This window comes from Anastrepha ludens, chromosome 3, assembly GCF_028408465.1.
Source record: "Anastrepha ludens isolate Willacy chromosome 3, idAnaLude1.1, whole genome shotgun sequence".
In the NCBI taxonomy this organism is placed as follows: Eukaryota; Metazoa; Arthropoda; class Insecta; order Diptera; family Tephritidae; genus Anastrepha; species Anastrepha ludens.
Genome location: NC_071499.1, coordinates 123,435,223 through 123,454,776, shown reverse-complemented (window position 1 = coordinate 123,454,776; position 19,554 = coordinate 123,435,223). Strand labels below are relative to the sequence as shown.

At 36.7% G+C, this 19,554-nt stretch overlaps 2 protein-coding genes across 2 annotated transcripts; one reads left to right on the top strand and one right to left on the bottom strand.

Moving 5' to 3' along the window:
- Positions 1-286: 286 nt before the first annotated feature.
- On the bottom strand, positions 287-4,419 carry LOC128858992 (pyruvate dehydrogenase phosphatase regulatory subunit, mitochondrial). The gene is made up of 7 exons (XM_054095628.1): positions 3,093-4,419; positions 2,451-3,023; positions 2,047-2,344; positions 1,764-1,977; positions 1,548-1,701; positions 1,365-1,480; positions 287-1,299 (listed from the first exon to the last, which is right to left on the bottom strand). Exons 1-7 carry the CDS (start codon positions 4,090-4,092, stop codon positions 859-861), a joined length of 2,796 nt encoding a protein of 931 aa, XP_053951603.1. The 5' UTR covers positions 4,093-4,419; the 3' UTR covers positions 287-858.
- A 2,565-nt stretch (positions 4,420-6,984) lies between these two features.
- Positions 6,985-8,682, top strand: LOC128858990 (alpha-ketoglutarate-dependent dioxygenase alkB homolog 7, mitochondrial). Its single transcript, XM_054095627.1, has 5 exons — positions 6,985-7,228; positions 7,297-7,472; positions 7,529-7,696; positions 7,764-8,041; positions 8,114-8,682. The coding sequence occupies exons 1-5, from the start codon at positions 7,072-7,074 to the stop codon at positions 8,229-8,231; spliced, it is 897 nt and encodes a 298-aa protein (XP_053951602.1). The 5' UTR covers positions 6,985-7,071; the 3' UTR covers positions 8,232-8,682.
- Positions 8,683-19,554: the final 10,872 nt, after the last annotated feature.

Below are 19,554 nucleotides of genomic sequence, written 5' to 3'. Positions count from 1 at the left end.
ATCATTTGATATATATTGTTGTTGGTCTAGTGCTACCACCTTTAATGAATGAGCCTTGGATAAAAGTACGATAAGTTGAGAAAAAAAGATTGTTTAGATTAAAGTATTAGGTATATTATTAGGTAGAAAATATTATTTTGGGTGTTTCGCTGTGCAGAACTGCATTTATTTTTATTAATTTAATACAATTTTCGTACATTTTTTATATTCAACTAAAGCACACTTGGTTTTGTTTTGTATATCATTTCGCAAAATGTTTCAACGGGTCTTTTATAATTAATTGAGCTGCAGTATTAGTTTTTTTTTAATATAACTGCTAATATCAAATTTAAGCCTACAAATTGCTAGACTGTATATTTTGGAAAAAATTTCGATTTGTTGTTTCGTAAATGAAATGCTCGTAGCAGACTTTTTCGGTTCCAATAATGTCTTAATTTTTTATGTATAATGCATATTTTGATCTAATTAAAAACTTAAAAAAAAAAAAATCTGGGTGGTTAGTTCGAACAACTATATAAGTATATAACTGATGTGTAAATCAGTATATTTGAGATTTAAAAATATCAACAAGATTTCATAATATAATATAACATTTAATTATTCCTAAGGCGCGTAAATAAAAATTTATAAGGAACAAGTCATACCTGGCTAAATAAACACTAAATTACTAAAACTTGCTAAATAAACTAGGCAATAACAGGATAAAAATTAAAATTAAGGAAGTCGTAATGAAAATAAAATTAATTCATATACAATAATACAATACAATAAACTAATAACCAGTTCTAGCGACACAGTGTCCCTTGTCGTATATATTTTCTGCCTTCTCTAATCATTTAAGCTTCTAGTTGATTTCGCTCAGTATTTCGTCTCGTAGGACAATAAATCCGCCTGCCCTTGCTTGTCCCGTGTCGCATGATAGGCCTCACGCTCTTTGTCGGGGAATTTCGTTGGCAAATTGGGTGAATGCAAATTGACTTTCGCTTCGAAACGTATGCCCGCTACTTCCACCTCATAGTGGCCGGAAAGAATATATTCATTTGTCACCGGTAATTCGGTGCCATCTTCGGCGAAATTACGCACAAAGCCGAGGCAAACTTGCTTCTTGAATGTGAAGCCATAACCGGTGGTGGTGGTCATGCCTACATATGTGCCATCACGATAGATGGGTTCACCACCCCAACACCACAAATCCACTTCATGATCGTGATTGTTAAGTAGCAGCTGGACATACATGCGCTTGACGCCCTCTTCGCGTTGCTTGAGCAGCGCATCGCGGCCAATAAAGTTGATGGGTTTCTATGTGTGGAAAAATGGAGTGAGTTACTATGAATTAATGAAATATGCCAAACTTGCATACATACATTCAATTTGACACGCCAGCTACGTCCGCATTCCAGCGGTGTGGTAAATGTGTTTAGATCCTGACCCCAGAAGGCATAGAATTTTTCAATACGCAATGTGCGCGTGGCATAATAGCCTGCAAATAAAGGTGACAAAGGTGACATAAACTTTGTATAAAATTAAATTAAAACTTGATTACCTACCTGCATGATGTATGCCAAATTTTTGTCCAGCTTGATACAAACGTGTGTAAACATGTAACGCGAATTCATTTGGTATATACAAAACATAACCTAATTCGCCGGTATGGGTAATATTTAGCACGCGTATCCCATTAGCCAAGCCCACATCGAGTTCCTGCATATGAAAATTCGAGTACATGACTAGCTAATCCCCACACACATCCCTCCAATACTTACTTTATATGTAAAGAATGGGAAATTTTTCGGCGTCAAGTCGGTGTCCGTCAATTCGGAGAGCAAAATGCGTGTGTATGGGCCGAGTATACAAATGGCGGTGTACATTGATGTCACATCGGCTACGTTTACACCGGATCGTAAATGATTTGGCATATGTTTGCGTATCCAAGTGATTGAGCGCGTTTGTTGCACGGTTGGCGCGATCATCATATAGCTGAAGTTATAAAAGAACAAATAGTGATAATGTAAATCTTCGAATTTCAACCTAACTTTCAGTACTCACTGTCGCTCGGAGAGTCGCGCTATCGAGCAATCATTCTCATAGCCACCCAAATGGTTCTGCATGCCCGTGTGTATAATTGCACCCACCGGCACATCGACATCATTGGAGCAGAGATATTGCAACAAATCGATTACTTCACGTCCCTTCGACCATAGATCGTATTTGGTGAACGAACTATAGTCGGCGATGCCGATACGCTCACGACAGGCATTATACTCGTTGGCGACATGATCGAACCAGGGCGGCTTGCCGAAAGTTTTCGTTTCGGCAGTGCGAAAGCGTGTTAAGCCAAACTCGTCTGAAAGTGATAAGAGATTATTTTTTGAATTATTTATTTAATTACCTTTTTTTACAGTGAGCTTAAAATCTGCTCTCATTCTGGTATGCCATTCATTCTAACTCACCCATCTTGTCATTCGGATCGAAGAAGTTTGGTCGCTCATAGCCCATTGTTTGTCCAAACACTGCGCCTGCTTCCTTGAGCGCCGGATAGATTGGTGACATACGCAAATTGCGACCTGTTTGAAACTCATTGAATGGATAATTGATTTCGAAGTGCTTGCCTGGCACCTCTTTGCAGCGATCACGCAGAAACTTTCGATTGTTATGCAGTCCCAGAAAACGGCTTATATCCAATATATGTAAATCCAGAAACGTTGAACCCTTCACTATTAAATCGGCGATGACGCGCCCAATGCCACCTGCGGCCGAAACACCTATTGTTTTCATGCCTGCTGACACATAATAATTTTGTATTTCAGGTGCTTCACCCAAAATCCATTTACAATCTGGCGAAAACGATTCCAACGAGTTCGTCAGTCGATCAAGTAACGATGACCTCAGTAATGGAACGCGATACAGCAGCTCGTCGAGTAGGCTGTGAAAGTGATCCCAGTCTGGTGGCTGCTCGCGCTCTTTTTGCGACAGCGGTATAACGCCATCTTCGTAGAGCATTTTTGCCTCGCGCTCAAAACCACCTAATGCAGAAATTATTATTATTTATAAGTTTTTTGTTTTTTGCAATAAAAATATTTTCTTGTACTCACCCGCCAATATGCGCCCATTTTTCTCACGGAAATATACGCGCCCGTCAAAGTCGCGTACGAATGGCGTCATCGGGTCGAGCCCTTCAATAGGTTTGGTATGCAAGTAATGATGCTCTACGGCCTTCAGTGGCACCTTTACTTGCGGCGTTGACAGTGTACCCACACCACGCGCCCAGAATCCCGCACAATTCACAAAATAGTCACACAGCACATCGCCCGCCGAAGTCTCGATGCGGCTCACCTTTCCATGTGCACTGTTAATCTTTAGCACCGCACAGTGTTCTACCACCTGCACACCCAAACGACGCGCTTCTTCAACAAACGAGATGCAAACTTTATGCGGGTCACAAACGCCATCCTCGGGTATCCACAATCCACCAGCCAGATCGCTCGTCTCAATCAACGCACAACGCTCTTTGCATTGTTCGGCTGTGAGTATCTCGCAATTGATGCCCCAAGCGCGCCCCTGAGAACGCATGCGATGGAAAACCGTCATACGATCGAAAGTACGCGCCAAATTCAAACTGCCGACTGGCTGCCAACCCGTGGCTAGTCCTTGCGCCGTTAAGGATTTGATCAAGTCAATTGAGTACTCGGCCAGTCGCAATTCTGTGTAACTTGGCTCAAAACGCCCAGCCAAGCCGCTAGCTGCCCAGGGATTGCCACCACCCACATTGTCCTGTTCAATAAGCAAAGTGTCTTTGCCCCAGCCTTGTAGCGCCAAATGGTAGGCGACCGATGCACCCACAGTGCCACCGCCACATATTACGACACGTGCCTGCTCAGGTAGTTTGATGACAGATTCAGAACTTTCAGGTTCATGTGGCTTGAACTTACGCTTTCGCAGCACATTCGCTTGCGCTGGTTCACCAGCGTCAGTTTTCTGTTGCAGCGCATAGGCGCTAGTGGAGAGCGTTGCCCGAAATGCTAACAGCTGTTGTATTCTCCACAAATCGGGCACTTTCGCCACAACATTATGTCCTTTACGCAAATGGAGCATGGCGCGTGAGATTCAGGAGTTTATTTGCCTTTAGTAATTTTATTTTGTATTAATTTGCGACAAGCAAATAATTCACATTTGTTGTTTTTTTTTCTTCAGTAAATACAAGAAAGTTGCAAATGTTTCTGACAATAGGACTATTTACTATTTTAAATACTGAGTGGTTGGTTTTCGATTTTTTCTTGCTTTACAAAAGTAGAAAAATTCAAAAACTTTACAATTTTTTCAAATTATGCTATATGCTATATATTTTTTGCGTTATATCTACTAAAATATTAGAAAATTTTCAACAGCTGATAGGTGATACTTGTTGTGACAGTGCAAACAAAAACAGAGAAAAAAGAAAGAGAGAGTTGCTTCTATACCGGCTATATATAGTGTTGCCAGTATAATACATTTATAATAATAATTGGCGCGTACACTTCTGTTATGTTTGGCCGAGTTCCTTCTCCTCTTTGTGGTGCGCATACATTTAGGTGTGAATAAAAAGAAAATAAAATTTTTGCAGGGCCCCCACTCAGTTTAGGGATGAGCGAAGTTTGAAGGACCGTTATTTGTCTCTCAGATTTTTAGGGCTTTTATTTTTATTTCAATAAAATGTTTGCATATGCACACCTAACCTAACTTTTTTGTTGACTATTTCGATTTTTTTCCTTTCAATTCCATTTTGTTTAATCTTGTACTGCATCATTATCAAGCTTTACATATATAATGAACTAAAAACAACTGGGACATCAATATTCGAAAAATTCAAATTTATATAAATAAAGAAATTATTAACAGATTTTTAAGAAATCATTTGCGTTTAATATATTCCGTTTTTAACTATTCAATATGCATAATTGTTATTTTAATATTAAAGGTAACTAAGTTTATTTAAGTAATAACCGCAATAGCATACGTTTTCAAAGTCAAACAAAAAGTGGACGCCCTAATTTTTTTTAGCACATTTAAGAAAGCTATGTGTGTTTGGTTTTGCGTAAGATTTTTGGACCTTTGCACGTTGGCAACGGCGAATATCGCAGACGATGGAACGATGAGCTGTATGAGCTTTACGACGACATAGACATAGCGCAGCGAATAAAGATCTAGCGGCTACGCTGGCTGGGTCATGTCGTCCGAATGGATACAAACGCTCCGGCTTTGAAAGTATTCGATGCGGTACCAGCTGGTGGTAGCAAAGGAAGAGGGCGGCCTCCTCTGCGTTGGAAAGATCAGGTGGAGAAGGACTTGGCTTCACTTGGTGTGTCCAACTGGCGCCGGTTAGCACGAGAAAGGAACAACTGGCGCGCTTTGTTAAACTCGGCCAAAATCGCGTAAACGGTTATAGCGCCAAATAAGAAGAAGAAGATGTGTGTTTGGTTTTTTTTCACAATGGAAATGCAAAAGTTAATTTTATTTCTCATATTTTGCCATTGACGTTACAAGTTTTCAAGAGTGAAAAAGTGTGGCTCAAATAGCGGAAATTTCGAAAAAGCCTATGTCTACAGTATTATATAATATAGATATATAATATAAATATAATATAAAATATAATGAAAACCATTATTTTCTTAGAAAAAGTGGTACTGGAAAACTTTCCAAAATAAACTCAAATGTGACCAAGAGAAGGATTTTACATTTAATAAAAGAGAACCCGAAAATTTCGACAAGTAACATTTCTAAATCACTTAAAAATTCATCAATTGTGGATGTCTATCACGCACCCTATCACCCACAAATTACACAGCAATGAATACAGAGCGTACATTCCTATAAAAAAGCCACTTATTTCAAGGATTAATGCGAGTAAAAGGTTTAACTGTGCTAAAGAATACGTTAGCAAGCCGAAGGAATTTTGGAGAAACGTTATTTTCACAGACGAGTCTAAATTCAACTTATTGTAATATTGAATATGCTCCCCCAAAACTGTCGAAAAATTACAGTTACCAACAACGTTCACCTTCATACACGCCAACGACTCAAAACAAACTGCGTTGATTGTGAGAGAATTGCTGCTTTAAAATGTGAAAACAGGATTGCCCCATCCCAGCCCAAATAAAAATCCCATTGAGCACTTGTGAGCCCACATTAAAAGAGAATTGCGCAGCAATTAAAAAGATGGGGAAAATATTTCAAGAGATGTCATTAAAATTATGGTAGACTCCGTTCAACGACGTCCATAAGGTGCGAAATTGGTTCAAAGGGATACTGCACAAAATATTAGTTCATCAATTTTCCCTTATTTCCATATTTTCATTATTCTTCCACCTTATGTTTAAGTTCACAAATTGAATTATTGTTTTGCTGACTGGAAAACTGCCAAATAATTTAAAAATTATACCAATTTCGTTTTTTACAATCAAATACTGAATTGAATACTTTATATTGGCTTTTGATTTTTGAAAATTTATTCAACCGTTCTCAAGTTATAAGGCATTGAAGTCAGAACAAACAAGTGTGCCAGTTTATCTTTGGTCACTGTATATCCTTTTAAGACTTTAAGACGGTCCGTGAATACCAACACACTACATGATGGTATTCTCTTTCAATGGGTTGAAATGTCTAGCTAAAGGAAATGCTTCCATGTCTGGACTTAAAGTTAAATTACACACTTTTCACAATGTAGTACAGCAGATTGGAGTTCATACATTTATAGCCTCTCCTCCCATTTATGGTTTGCGTCTCCAAGTTGTTCCATAAATGTAGAGAACTCCAGCTTAGAGCTGATCCCGCAAGGCATGACAGAAATGCCCTCGGAGATTTGTCTCTGCGCGCTGAGAGGCGGCTATCATTAGAAAAGTCTGTGTCCGTTGGTGTTTCAAAAATAAATATTTTCTTGTCGCTATGTTTTCTCGGTCTGGCAACGTATAGTTTTGTTATTAGATTACCAACAGCTCATTTGACAACAGCTGTGGCAACAGTGCTTTTAAAAGTGTAAGAAAGTCAATTACACGGACTTATTTATTTTAAATTAGGTTGCAATAATAAAGTAAAATAATGAAAATATCCCAACTACAAAGGTGCATAAAAAGAAGTTTACTTTGCTTTAGCGCCAGTAGGTCAGTGCAAATTCGACAAATAAGCTGCACCAAAAGCTTGCAAAGATCACTGGAACCAGTGAGGGAGCAAAATAAAGGTACCTCAACGCGCACGGGTGAGTATTGATAATATGGTAGGTAATTGCATACAATAACGTTGACATCTATTTTAATACTTTTGCAGATGCTGCGGCACATTTCGAGTTTCATGGCCAGTGGCCAACAGCGGAACAACAGAGTTTTCTTAAAGATATGCGCTTGCATACAAATTTCATAACGACCGAAGAGGAGGCTAAGTTGATAGAGGAAATTGAACCTTACATGAAGCGGCTGCATTATGAATATGATCATTGGGATGATGTAATGGAAATGCGTTCCAAAATACTACACCTTTTAAAATTTACTTATCCACACAGGCTATACATGGGTTCCGCGAAACAGAGCGCAAACAGTGGTATCCGCATAATCGAGCGGTGCTTGAACGTGTGCGTCACATAGCCTTCGATGGTGAGATTATGCCGTATGTGCATATATTGGACTTAGCGGCAGCGGGCATAATCAAACCGCACGTGGATAGTACAAGGGTATGAATGCACTGACATTTTAATTAAAATATTTGCTCACTTCTATACATCCAATTGCCTAAATTAGTACTGCGGCAATACAATAGCCGGCATCAGTTTGTTAAGCGACAGTGTTATGCGTTTGGTGCGCGTCGACGAACGTAAATATCAACAAGGTAAGGCCGTGGCGGCGGCGTCTACAGAAACGGTAAGCAATGGCAGTGGTGACCGTAAACCGGACGTTGCAGCTACTCAAAATGCGCCAATTGTTCAAGATGATGCCTATCGCAATCGGCCGGGTACCTCGTTAGAGAATAATTTTTATGTCGATGTGCTGCTGCGTCGATATTCGCTGTACATAATGAGGTACGTGTGCGGCATTCCAGTAGTTTGGGTGTTGTTAATTTGATATTTCTTTTTTATTTTCCCCATCTACAGCCACTCTTCTCGTTACAATTTCACACATGAGATACTCGCAAACGATGTGTCACACTTTCAGGGGCAGCATATTAAAAAAGATCGACGCATATCGATTATTTGTCGAAATGATCCATGAAAGTTAGCTGTTGTCATATTTTTTTTGCAACAAAGTTGTATATTTTGGAAGAACTTTGGGGGCGCGTATGCGTGCGTGAGCAGTGCTGCTAAGCCCACTCAGTGGCGGCTTGTTGTGAATATCTGTATAATATTTTTCAATTAGATTTTATAGAAAGTTTACAACAACACTATTGGTGGTGAATAAAATGCAGACTTGACTGCGTTTAATTTTACTATCAAAAAATATTAAATTAAATTAATTATTATTTTTGAAAAAAAAAATGTTATTTTAGCGCGGCTAACTGTAATAAATTTTAATCTTTCATAGAAAGCTTACAGCAACACTACTGGTGGTGCATAAAATGCAGACGTTTTTTTGAAAAAAAAAAACGAAAAAAATTGTTATTTTAGTGTGGCTAACTGTCGTTAATTTTGGTCGCACACATTTTTTAATATTTTGAAATAAAAAAAAAATATATTAAATATTAGCTTACCAAATATCAACTGAAATAAGTTAGCCATTTGCATAGAAAAAACAATGGTTTGTACTTTTATTTAATTTTTATTAATAATTCACTCTTTATAATTGGTTTTACTTCTATTTTTCGCACTGCAAACTAAATAATTAATTTTGTTGATATTTTCTTGTATTAATTTTAAGGTTACACTTGCACTCTGCTGTATTAAATTGTTACTAAATGTATATGTACTTTGTCTTTAACTAGTTTATGCATTTAGCAGTTGTTCAAATAGTTATTTGATTTTTTAAATTTTTACCAATTGTCACTGCGTCTTGCAACATATTTTTCATAATAGATTTTATTTTATATAATTGTTTATCTTCAATGTACATAACTTACGCAGTATTTCTTTTTGTATTTTCTTAATTGCTGAACATATTTAACAATTTTATTTGTTTATAATTTTTAATTTTTTATTATTTGCATATATCGCTGTTGCAATGTTGAACTGCCAATTGATTTAAGGTATTTCTCGCTTTTCAAATATTTGTGTTTTTGTTATTGATTGATCAACACAAGCCAACTACAGTGAATTCTTGATAACTTGCACTTCAAGTTAAGGTTTGAGTTATCGAGTAACCACTGTAGTTTAGTGTAGTTTGTATTTTGGCGTATTTTCAGCACTTTTAATACTTTAATTTATTATCATTGTTTATTTTACTCATTTTACACAAAAGTTGGCAACTCGTAAAATTGTTGCTGTTGCTTCTTAAATGCATTTTTGAAATACTTGTCAGTGTATGTGTGTGTATTTGTGTCTCAATTCATTGTATTGTTGTTGTCAATTTATTGTTTTTGCGCTTGCAGTTTGAAAAAGTTGTTGCTGTATATGGTACTAAAATATTTTTTTTTTAATTTTAATACTTTGTAACTTTTGCAACGCAACGCTTAAATGTTTCTTTGGCTAAGTCAGCAAATTACTTACATACATTTTTTGCTTGTTCATTTCAGTTACTTTTGATTTTCTTCAATATGGTGTGACTATTTTCTTTGTTTGCAAGTTTAATTCAACGGGTTGGTACTGTAGTAAATTATTTCGCATTTTTTGGAATTTCGCTTACCAGTTAGCAATACGTAATATTTTTGCAAAATTAATTTTAATTTATAACATACTTGTTTTCTCAATTGTTGTTGTTTTTTGTTTTTTTTGCAAGCTCTCAAAGCTTCTAAATTTCAAATCTATTGCTTCTATTTAACACTTAGTTTTGGTTAAGTGATTTTTGTAGCTGTTCATTTTTGTGGTTATTTAATAAGCTTTTAATTTCGAATTCAAACTCGCGCTATTTATTAATTTTATTAAATTTTTTTTATGAATATTTATGTATTCCTTATTACTCTCGTTTCAACAATTTTTTTCATATTTAAAGAAATTTCATAAAAAGCAATATTTCTATTCTTGAATTAAAATTAAAAGATCGCTGCTAAAACCGAATTTAAAATATGTAGCACAGAAAAAGCTTAAAAAGATTCAAAATAGAAGGTCTATTTAAGGGCGCTAATTTGTTTTGATACCCAGCATATCATTTATTTTCGAGATACCATACTAAAATACACTTTCCTGGATGTACGGGGATCACAGACGCCGCATTTTCCGCGGAAGCAGACGAGAACAAGATAAACCGCGGGCTTAACAAAAACCGCCCCTGTCAGAGAACTGTCCTAGTAGCGCTGGACCTGAAAAAGGCTTTCGACACAATCAGCCATTCCACATTATACAATCGACACTCCCGCCAGGGCAGAAGAGGTGGTCCGCTAATTATTTGAGTCGGCGGCACTCGTCAGTAATCTTTCGAGACCAAATCTCTAAACAGAGGAAAATAAAGCAATGTGTTCCGCAGGGTGGTGTCCTTTCACCCTTGCTTTTCATCTTCTATGTATCGAAGCTCCCCCAGTCACCAGTGGGGGTCTTCCTGGTCTCCCACGCTGATGATTGTACGATAATGGCGTCGGGCAATGGCCTGTGCGCCAAGATAAACGACTACCCGCCTGCCTTCTTCGCTTCTTCACTGCGAGAAATCTACAACTTTCCTCCACTAAGTCCACGGAGACCTTCTTTACCACTTGGACAAAGGAGGCCACACTGCAGCTCAAGCTCAAAGTCGACGACACACCAATTCCGACTGTTAACAATTCCCAACATTTTGAGAGTAAACTTCGACAGTTTGTTCTCGTTCTCTGCGCACACAATCGCAATTGCTAATAAAGTCCAAAACCGTAACAAGGCCCTCAAATCGCCAGCCGGCAGTACTTGGGGCACAGACAAAGAAATGTTGTTGTACGTTGTGCCTGTCTGGTCGCTTGAAACTAGTGATACGCATTGGAAAAAGCTTCAGAATGTCAAAACACTGCTATTCGGACAGCGACGGATGCCTCCTGATGTCCCCACTACAACACCTACATTATGAGGCATAGATGCACAACAAGCTTAGCAAACAGTTTCTACTAGGGTGCTAACGCAGGTTTCACCCATGAACCACAGACGCTTCCCAGGCACGTCAGGAGACACCTCTTCAATTACACCGACGAGATCCAGCACAAAACAATTCGAAAACTGCCGGACCAGATAGTGTTTAGAAAGACAATCAACGGTATTCTCCGGGAGGCACTTACTACCTTCTTAAGCTCCCGACCCCCGAGTGCCGTAATCGGAGTCTACCATCCTTAGCAGATGAAGAGATCCAGCTACTCCAAGATACCCGCTATTGGCGCAATTTCTGGATTTTGTAGCAGGTTACCTATTCAGAATTGACCCCGAAATACCAAACAAATGTGAGCATGTGAAGGCACCCCCCATACTAACCACCTTTTCACATGCCCCATCAAACCCACTTATCTAACAGACCTTCCCTTCTGGACCCAACCTGTCGAAACAGTAAGTTTCCTGAGCCTACCGTTAGATGAGCTAGACGAAGACGACCGGTAATTTACATTGCACTGACAGGGTTTAGTATGCTGCTACTCTGAAGCTGCTCTACATAGGGTTGTACTGCAGGTAGAAAGGGCAATGCATTACAGTGAATACGCGGTTGAAGTCCTCCTTGACTTCCAGATATGCATTCAACTATGTTTCGATCGAGGCAGTGATTGATGGTCTAGAATCGATTTACACACATCCATCGATACAAAACTGGATCGACAACCTATTCAATTGTCGCACTGTGGCGGTTCTTTGGTCATGTGTCGGAGAGTTAATATAGATACACCACAAGTAGGCGTACTCTCTCCTCTACTGTGGACTCTGGTAATAAACAGGGTCTTACTTAAAATGAGAAACGGGGGACCAAAGTTAACTGCTTATGCAGATGACCTGGCCATCATCATCTCAGGAAGATGTCTAAACACTAGGAGTCGAGTTTTTGAAGGGGTACTTAAGAAAATCTGCAAGCAAGACAAACTTAGTATAGTTCACCAGGAAGTACAAGATTCCGAACTGCATCGCACCTAGGCTGGATAACTGCGCAGTACAAGTAAATACATACACTAAGTACCCAGCAGTAATGTTGGATAGCAAACTAACGTGGAGAAAAGTTTCATGGTGTTTATTGTTCGCCCAGATATTAAAAATTCTCAACAAATTTGTGCAATAGGTGGCTTTCTGCTTTGCGGTTATTCCGGCTTGAGTCGTTTGGAAGCTGGCATATCCCGCAAAGGAGTATAAATGTATGACTCCCGCAAACCCCAAGCCTTGGAGGCGAGAAAACAGCCCGCAGCGGTGTAGATGCTCTAGTTTCCAGATTCTTCGAATTTGTGCCCCAAATTTGGATGCTCGACCAGCCTGCAGCGGTCCACATGCTAAAGTTTCCTGATTTTGCGAGAGTTCAGATGAATTGAGGAAGTTCAGAGTTTCCATATCTGTCAGCAGATGCATTCATTATTTGAGGGCGGCAAAAGACCGGACTCTTTCACTGAGTCAGCTCATTTGGGTTCGAATGATCCTTAGAGATTAACTACAGTCAAAGTAGATGCATGAACTCAAAGGCCTAAAACTGTTGGAAGAAGTTAAATATGCATTTTAAGGGCTCTGCTGAAGAAGTGGGTTTGTGAAATGTGATTTCGAGAGTTAGAAATCTCAAATACATTCGCATATATGACCCCCACTCCTAGAGCGGCCAGCAAGAGAATAAAGTTAAAGACGGAAATAAGTAAATCAAGTTCTCTGCTATGAACAAGGATGGTCTTGTCCCGAAGAAAATGAGCGTTATGTCAATTGTGGACTCTACTCTCGAGTCTCTATTTTCTACTCCGAGCAAACCCTCTCTGCGGGCAAGAAGAGTCTAGCGACAAAGAAAGGTATTCAGTGTGACATTAAAGGCCACATTGAAGATGTTGGTTTCTAAGAAGGCAACTGCGATTAAGTAGGTATCTGAGCAGAAGCGGTGGAATACTTTGCCGCTGTTCAATCATGGAGCATTTGTTGTTACGCTTCTTCACTCTTGCCGGAAAGAAATTATAAAGTTAGAATTAATTCAATTACATTTAGAAAATTGGCTTGACAGAAATGTATCTTACGATCAGCTTTACCGCTCCCATGACAGTCGGTTCTATGTAGCCGCAACGATCCGGATGTATATCCGGACAAGGACTGTCACTTTAGTAGCATTCCCTGTATATGTATGTATGGGGAATGGTTTTGCTACTACAACAACAATAACAAGAACAACAACGATAAGCTTTTGCTCAGAATTTATGAACAAAATCAGATCGCAAGTTCGAAACACATTTGAACTCGATGCCAGGTGGAAAAAAAGACACAATCTTCAGGAAATTGGGCAGACAGAAATCTGAACATTTTATGCGGCGACTAAGTTCACAAGAAGAAAAAAATTAAGACTCCCAGTGGATTTGATAGAATAAGCGCTTGAACTGACGTAATTTCAGAGTTTTGCTTATATATTTTTTTCTTTACAAACAACTTTTCCTTCCACTTCGCTTTTCTATTATCTTTCTTGCTTACATTAACCTAACCTAACTTTTAATTTTTGTTTATGCAAGTTCACTGCTTTGACAATCCCTTTCTAGTTATCTCGCTCATCTCATTTACAATACCTAATTATATTCTATCATTCTTGAACAGAGCGGATTCACACTCGTTGAGGGCGTTCACAGGAGCCGATATGATTTCCATGTAGCAGATATTAGATTTTGTTTTCTTCCTAATTTCGAAAACAAAATTCTTTAATTTCATTTCCATAGATTCTACTACGGGATCTAAACGCAAGCTTGCATTACAAGCCTTAAAACGCAAATCTAAGACGAAGTGAGGGTTTCAAAAAAAAAACATTAATAAATAAATCTGCACTTTGCTTCAAAATCTGTAGTTATAGTTTTCTTTTAAATTGTATGCGTTTTACTATAATTATTATTAATCGGTTTCTTAAAATATGGATGCGTTTTGAAAATTAAAAATATGATCGGGTAGATCATAATTAAGTGCAAAAAAATTGGCAACATAGCATTGGCAAAATACCAGTGCAATACAACAACAAAAAGTAAATATTTGCTATCATACTTCACAAATCCCATGTTGCCAGATCACTTGTACTTAATTGTGAAGTACATTCAACTTTTTATATTCAATTTATGCTAAAAATATTTTCGTTTCCTTTATTTTTAACAATTTTTTATCTTTATTTTTATACAATATATTTATTTAACACTTATTTTCTTAAATAAATATTGCATATACAGGCAATTATAAAGTGTTCCTATTTTTTTTTTAATAAATGTATGTCTTCATGTTAGTATGTTTGCTTACAATTGTACAGCGCGCTAAATGTATAACTCCGATTTCCCTTTTATCAACTTATTTATTCTTTCACTTTTCTTTTTAGTATATTTACCAAGAATCAGATCAAAGTAGATGAGTGAGGGGCGAGAAAAAGTCACTTAAGGTAATTCTTTGTAGAGTTTGAAAGTGTTTTTGTTTTCAGTGTATGTATATATAGTTAGTAGAATATTTTTTGTTTTTGAGTAGAAAGGCACAGAAGAAATAATGTTTCTCTCATTTGTAATAATTATTTTGTAGTTTTTTGATACATTATTTTTCGTTAAATTAAATTTTACGCAGTTAGTTTTTGTGTTAAGAGAATGAGCTCAACGATCAACGCGAGCCTTCACAGCTTAAAAGTGCGTGTGTGTGTGTATGTGTAGAAAAAGAGAAAGAATGAGAGTGAATGAGTTACGCAAAAAATTAAGTTAATTTGTGAAAAGTGTACGTTTTGGGTTTGCTTGGGATAAAGGATTGAATGAAAAAAGGTTGTGAAGCCTTTGGACAGTGTGCGAATAGCACTTAAAATTGCTTAGTTCAAATAAGGAATTATCAAAATTATGAATTACATGAGTAATCAGAAAACCTTTGAGTGTAAAACGCTCGCTGAATTAAGAGAGTGTTTAAATGCTCGAGTGTTATTTTATTTTCCTTTACCGCTTGCCAATAGAGCGCATAAATTAACGAATTAGCAAATAAGCTCGCGGATATTTTTGAACGGCTTTTATTTTGAAATTTCATCTGCTAGAAAAAGTAGTTGCCAGAGTGATTGAGTTCAAAAATGAGTACTTATTAAATGGGTTTTTAAAAAATCTGCAAACTACTCTGTGAACCAATACTCAGAAAACCATTGACTGTAAAATTCGCTCAGGACTAAAATAATGACATATCATTTATGAAAATCGGATAACAAAAAACCAGGTTATAATAAAAAATCCATTTTGGCGATTTTTAGAAGGTTGAAAAAAAAAAATGTTTTTATGGTATGGAAATTCTGTCAACATAAGCTGTAAGCACAGAGGTGGATTTTTGGAACTTTTTTCTCGACTTCCTTCACAGCGAATGTATGAGCTTGTTAAAATATGCATTAACGACCATGAGACTTGAAAAAGTAGTCAAGTTTTGCTTTGTCCTTCAAATAGTAGTTCTGCATGAAAAGAGTGAGTGAGTGAGTTCAAAAAACTACTAAATTTTGCCTCAAAGAGAGTGGAACTACAAGAAAATTTAGTTTAGTGGTTTTTGCTCGATGGTGTAGACTGACTGCAGAAGAAAAAAGGTACTACAATTGATTGGATATGCAGAAAAAGAAGGTTCAACACTTTTTCGAAAATTCGGCAACATATGAACAAGCTCATAAGTGTGCTCCCTTGGGAACGACATCTCGAAGGAAGTGCCGCCAGACTACGAGGATCGCATAAGGGAAGATCGCTAATCGATGCCCAATCTAAGCCACTCCATGAAAAATGTGTATGCATGATTTATTAGCACGAGAAGTGTGCTCTTGTTGTTGTATTTGTATTAACTGAGTATGCTCAGAAAAAGAGGGAGCGAGCGAGTGAATATGAGTAAAAGTTTAGGTATGAGCGTGAGCAAGTGAGAACGTACACTTCCAACAGTGTACGAAAAGTATTGGAAATTATTTTGTTTTTGTGTTTTCTTTATATTCGCATTTGTTTAATGTGTGAACGTGTGCTTTAAGAGAAAATCATAAAGTTAAAAAATTGACAGTTGTATGTTTTTTGCATTTTTATTACACACATTTCGTTAAAACTTTCTTTTAAACTTTTGAAATATTTTTTTGTTTTAATTTCGAAGTTTTCCTTTTTTATATTCCTAATGAATTTACAAATTCTAATTCGTTGAATAGTGCGCTATATATAGGCCATATATAGTATATAGAGTATACAGTTGTATATAATTTTTACTCTTCTTCTTCCTAATCGTCTACTACATAGGTATGTCGTTTTTGGTTTATGAGTATAAAGGGTTTTAGGATTTTAAATTTACAAATTTTGTCGTAAAAAGTGTTTTTTTTGCTAGATTTTATGTTTAGTGTGTTAAACACATTCTATGCTACATGTTTTAAAAAGTTTTTCAGAAAAAGGCAATAGTAAGTTGTATATAGGTTTCATACATACATACATTCAAATATGCAGAAAATTCGCTAGATTTCTTTACTTTTTTGTACCTACCAAATATTTAATTTTTCTTATTTCGTATAACTACAGGTTATGGATATCTACAATAACACGAAACTCTTTTCGATAAATACGATATATGTATGAATATCTTAATTACTTAGTCTACCTTAACTATTACATAAGGTATGTGCTAGAAATGATGAGAAGAAAGAAGAGTACAAGTCCACCTGTACTGACCTGGACTTCTACTGGCTTCTTTTTTCTCATTGATTCTAGTGAAGTAATGACACAAAAAAATGACTTATGTTAGTATTTAAAATAGAACTTACATTGAAAGCTTGCTGAAAAAAATAATTATCTTCTTTAACTCGCCAGCCATATACAGCATTTTTAGTTCAAAAACCACACATTGTCAACTAGAAGTGTAAGTGTAGTCAGCAAAAGAAAAATCTACGTATTTCATTTGGTTTAAAAAAAAAGTTCGACCTGAATGGAGTCGTGATAAGTGAATTGGTTGAAGAAAAAAAAATCGAGCTGAAGTGAGTTGGTTGAAGAAGAAAAAAAAATAAAAAAAAAACAATTGGTTGAAGTAAAAAAATAAATAAAATAAAAAGAAAACAAAAATCGAGCAGAATGGAGTCTTAATGATTGAGTTGGTTGAAGTAAAAATAAATAAATTAAATTAAAAGGAGAAAAAGTCGAGCTGATTGGAGTCCAGATAAGTGAGTTGGTTGAAGTAAAAAAAAATAAATAAATGAAATAAAAGGAACTGAATGGAGCCCCGGTGAGTGAGTTACTTATATTGTATATACATACACAATTGGTGCGTACACCGTTTTTGGGTGTTTGGCCGAGCTCCTCCTCCTATTTGTGGTGAGCGTCTTGATGTTGTTCCACAAATGAAGGCACCTACAGTTTAAAGGTGACTCCGAACGGCATTTTTTTATGAGGAGCTTTTTCATGGCAGAAATACACTTGGAGGTTTGCCATTGTGTGCCGAGGGGCGACCGCTATTAGAAAAAACTTTTTCTTCATTTTGGTCTTTCACCGAGATTTGAACCTGCGTTCTCTCTGAATTCCGTATGGTAGCACGAATAAAAATAAAATCTAATAAAAAAAATTCGACCTGTATAGGGACCTGGTAAGTGAAATTAAATTTAATATAAAATGAAATCCCTAGCTCTGCTGGCATACAGTTAGCAACATTAGGCGATATAGAGCTTAAGTGAGGCTCCATACGCTTCGTGAGAGGTGACAGTCCATTCAGCCTAACCTAAAATCTATACAACCTCGGATCGAGCGTCTTACTTTAAATTTGGGCGACCCTTCTATGATGTTTTCTTAAAAATATAAGTATTCACAAAGCGTTTACGAGTATAAAGAAGTTAGTGTGATTAGAGTAGTTCTTTTCTTTAATTTAGAAATGCCAGTAAAACGGAATGACGGAAAGTTGTTGTTGTGTTATGAAGGCGCGACCAACTAATTTTATCTATTTTTTATTCATTCCAATTTCTATTTTCTTTCCGTTGACATTCCTTATTTTAAAAATGTTGTTGATGGTTGAACGCCACCACCTTGTATAGATACGCCTCGGGGTATTCATTACGCAACATGATTTGCCAAGCAAAATATATTTTATTTTAGCGGGGTTGTACCTTTTCGGTAACAAATAAATTCCCGCTCACTTGCACTTGTCCTTGCCTTTGCCCGTCAAGAGGTTATCAGTATGTTCCAGTGCTCATACTAGTTTGCCACTTTCTTAGCAAGATCAAGGCATCGTCTCACGTATTTAGCCGTCCCATCATAGACATATAGAAAAGTGTTAAGCTGGTGCGTTGACCATCTCAAGACAGGCAATTAGAGGCCCAAGTCAAGCAGATGGTGTCTTGGTATTGTTAACTCGCGAAACAGTAAGGGTGCAAGACCTCTGCCTGCAAGCTGTTAGCACCACTTGCGACCAGTTTTTTGGTTAGTTTTCATCAGTCAAGTTCACGTGAGCTCAGCTTAAGTATCTTTTTCGGTTAAATTTAATGCAGTTATGAGCTTGAAAATTTTCTAATTCGACCTAAATGCTCCATTTTTGTAGAGAGTGCTCGTTATGAGCAAAATAATAGGAGAAGGGCTTCAATCAACCTTCCTCTTACGTCCGGTAGATATGGTTTACATCTAAAATAGTCCAAAAATCGAAAGAAATCGCTCAGGAGGAGATTAGAAGGAATTCAATTGGATCAGAAAGTTTTTCATAACTCCATAATATTGTGTCTCTCAAAGCACTCTGTGACGAATAGTAAATTGCCTGTAATAGGGTAAAAGGGATAGACGAGCTAGTAAGTTGTGCTCCTCTTTGAGGCTTGTGTTCGCAGTAAATTGAGAATCTAAGAAAAAAAATATTACCATTTCGCATAAATTTTCTTTCTGCATACTTTTCTCAGCCACTGTATATTATAAATAACATACTAGGAATAATTAATTGTTTTCAACAATGTTTTTAGTTTGAGTTATTGGGCGAAAAATTGAAAATGAAATATCCTTATAGTGTAAAATTTATTTTGTGTTATTGAAGGTAATAATTTTGCCTGTACTTTTTAGAATATGGCAATTTTCCTGCATGTAAGAAAATATATGTGTTTTTTTTTTAATTTTTTTTATCCAAATTTATAAAAAATAGATTTAAAACGCTTTTCCAAAATTTTTTTTTTATAAGAAAACCAAAGTATTGAGTAGGAAAAAATGCACAAATTCCAAGTAAATTTCGTAGACAAATACTAAATTATGAAACAGAGAACAAAACAAATGATTTAATTATTGTAGTAAAAGTGAGTAAAAATGATGCAGTCCAAATTAATAATCAAAATAAAAAAAACAGCATGCGCAGATTGTCATTTGTCGAAATACTGATTTTATTATTTCTTT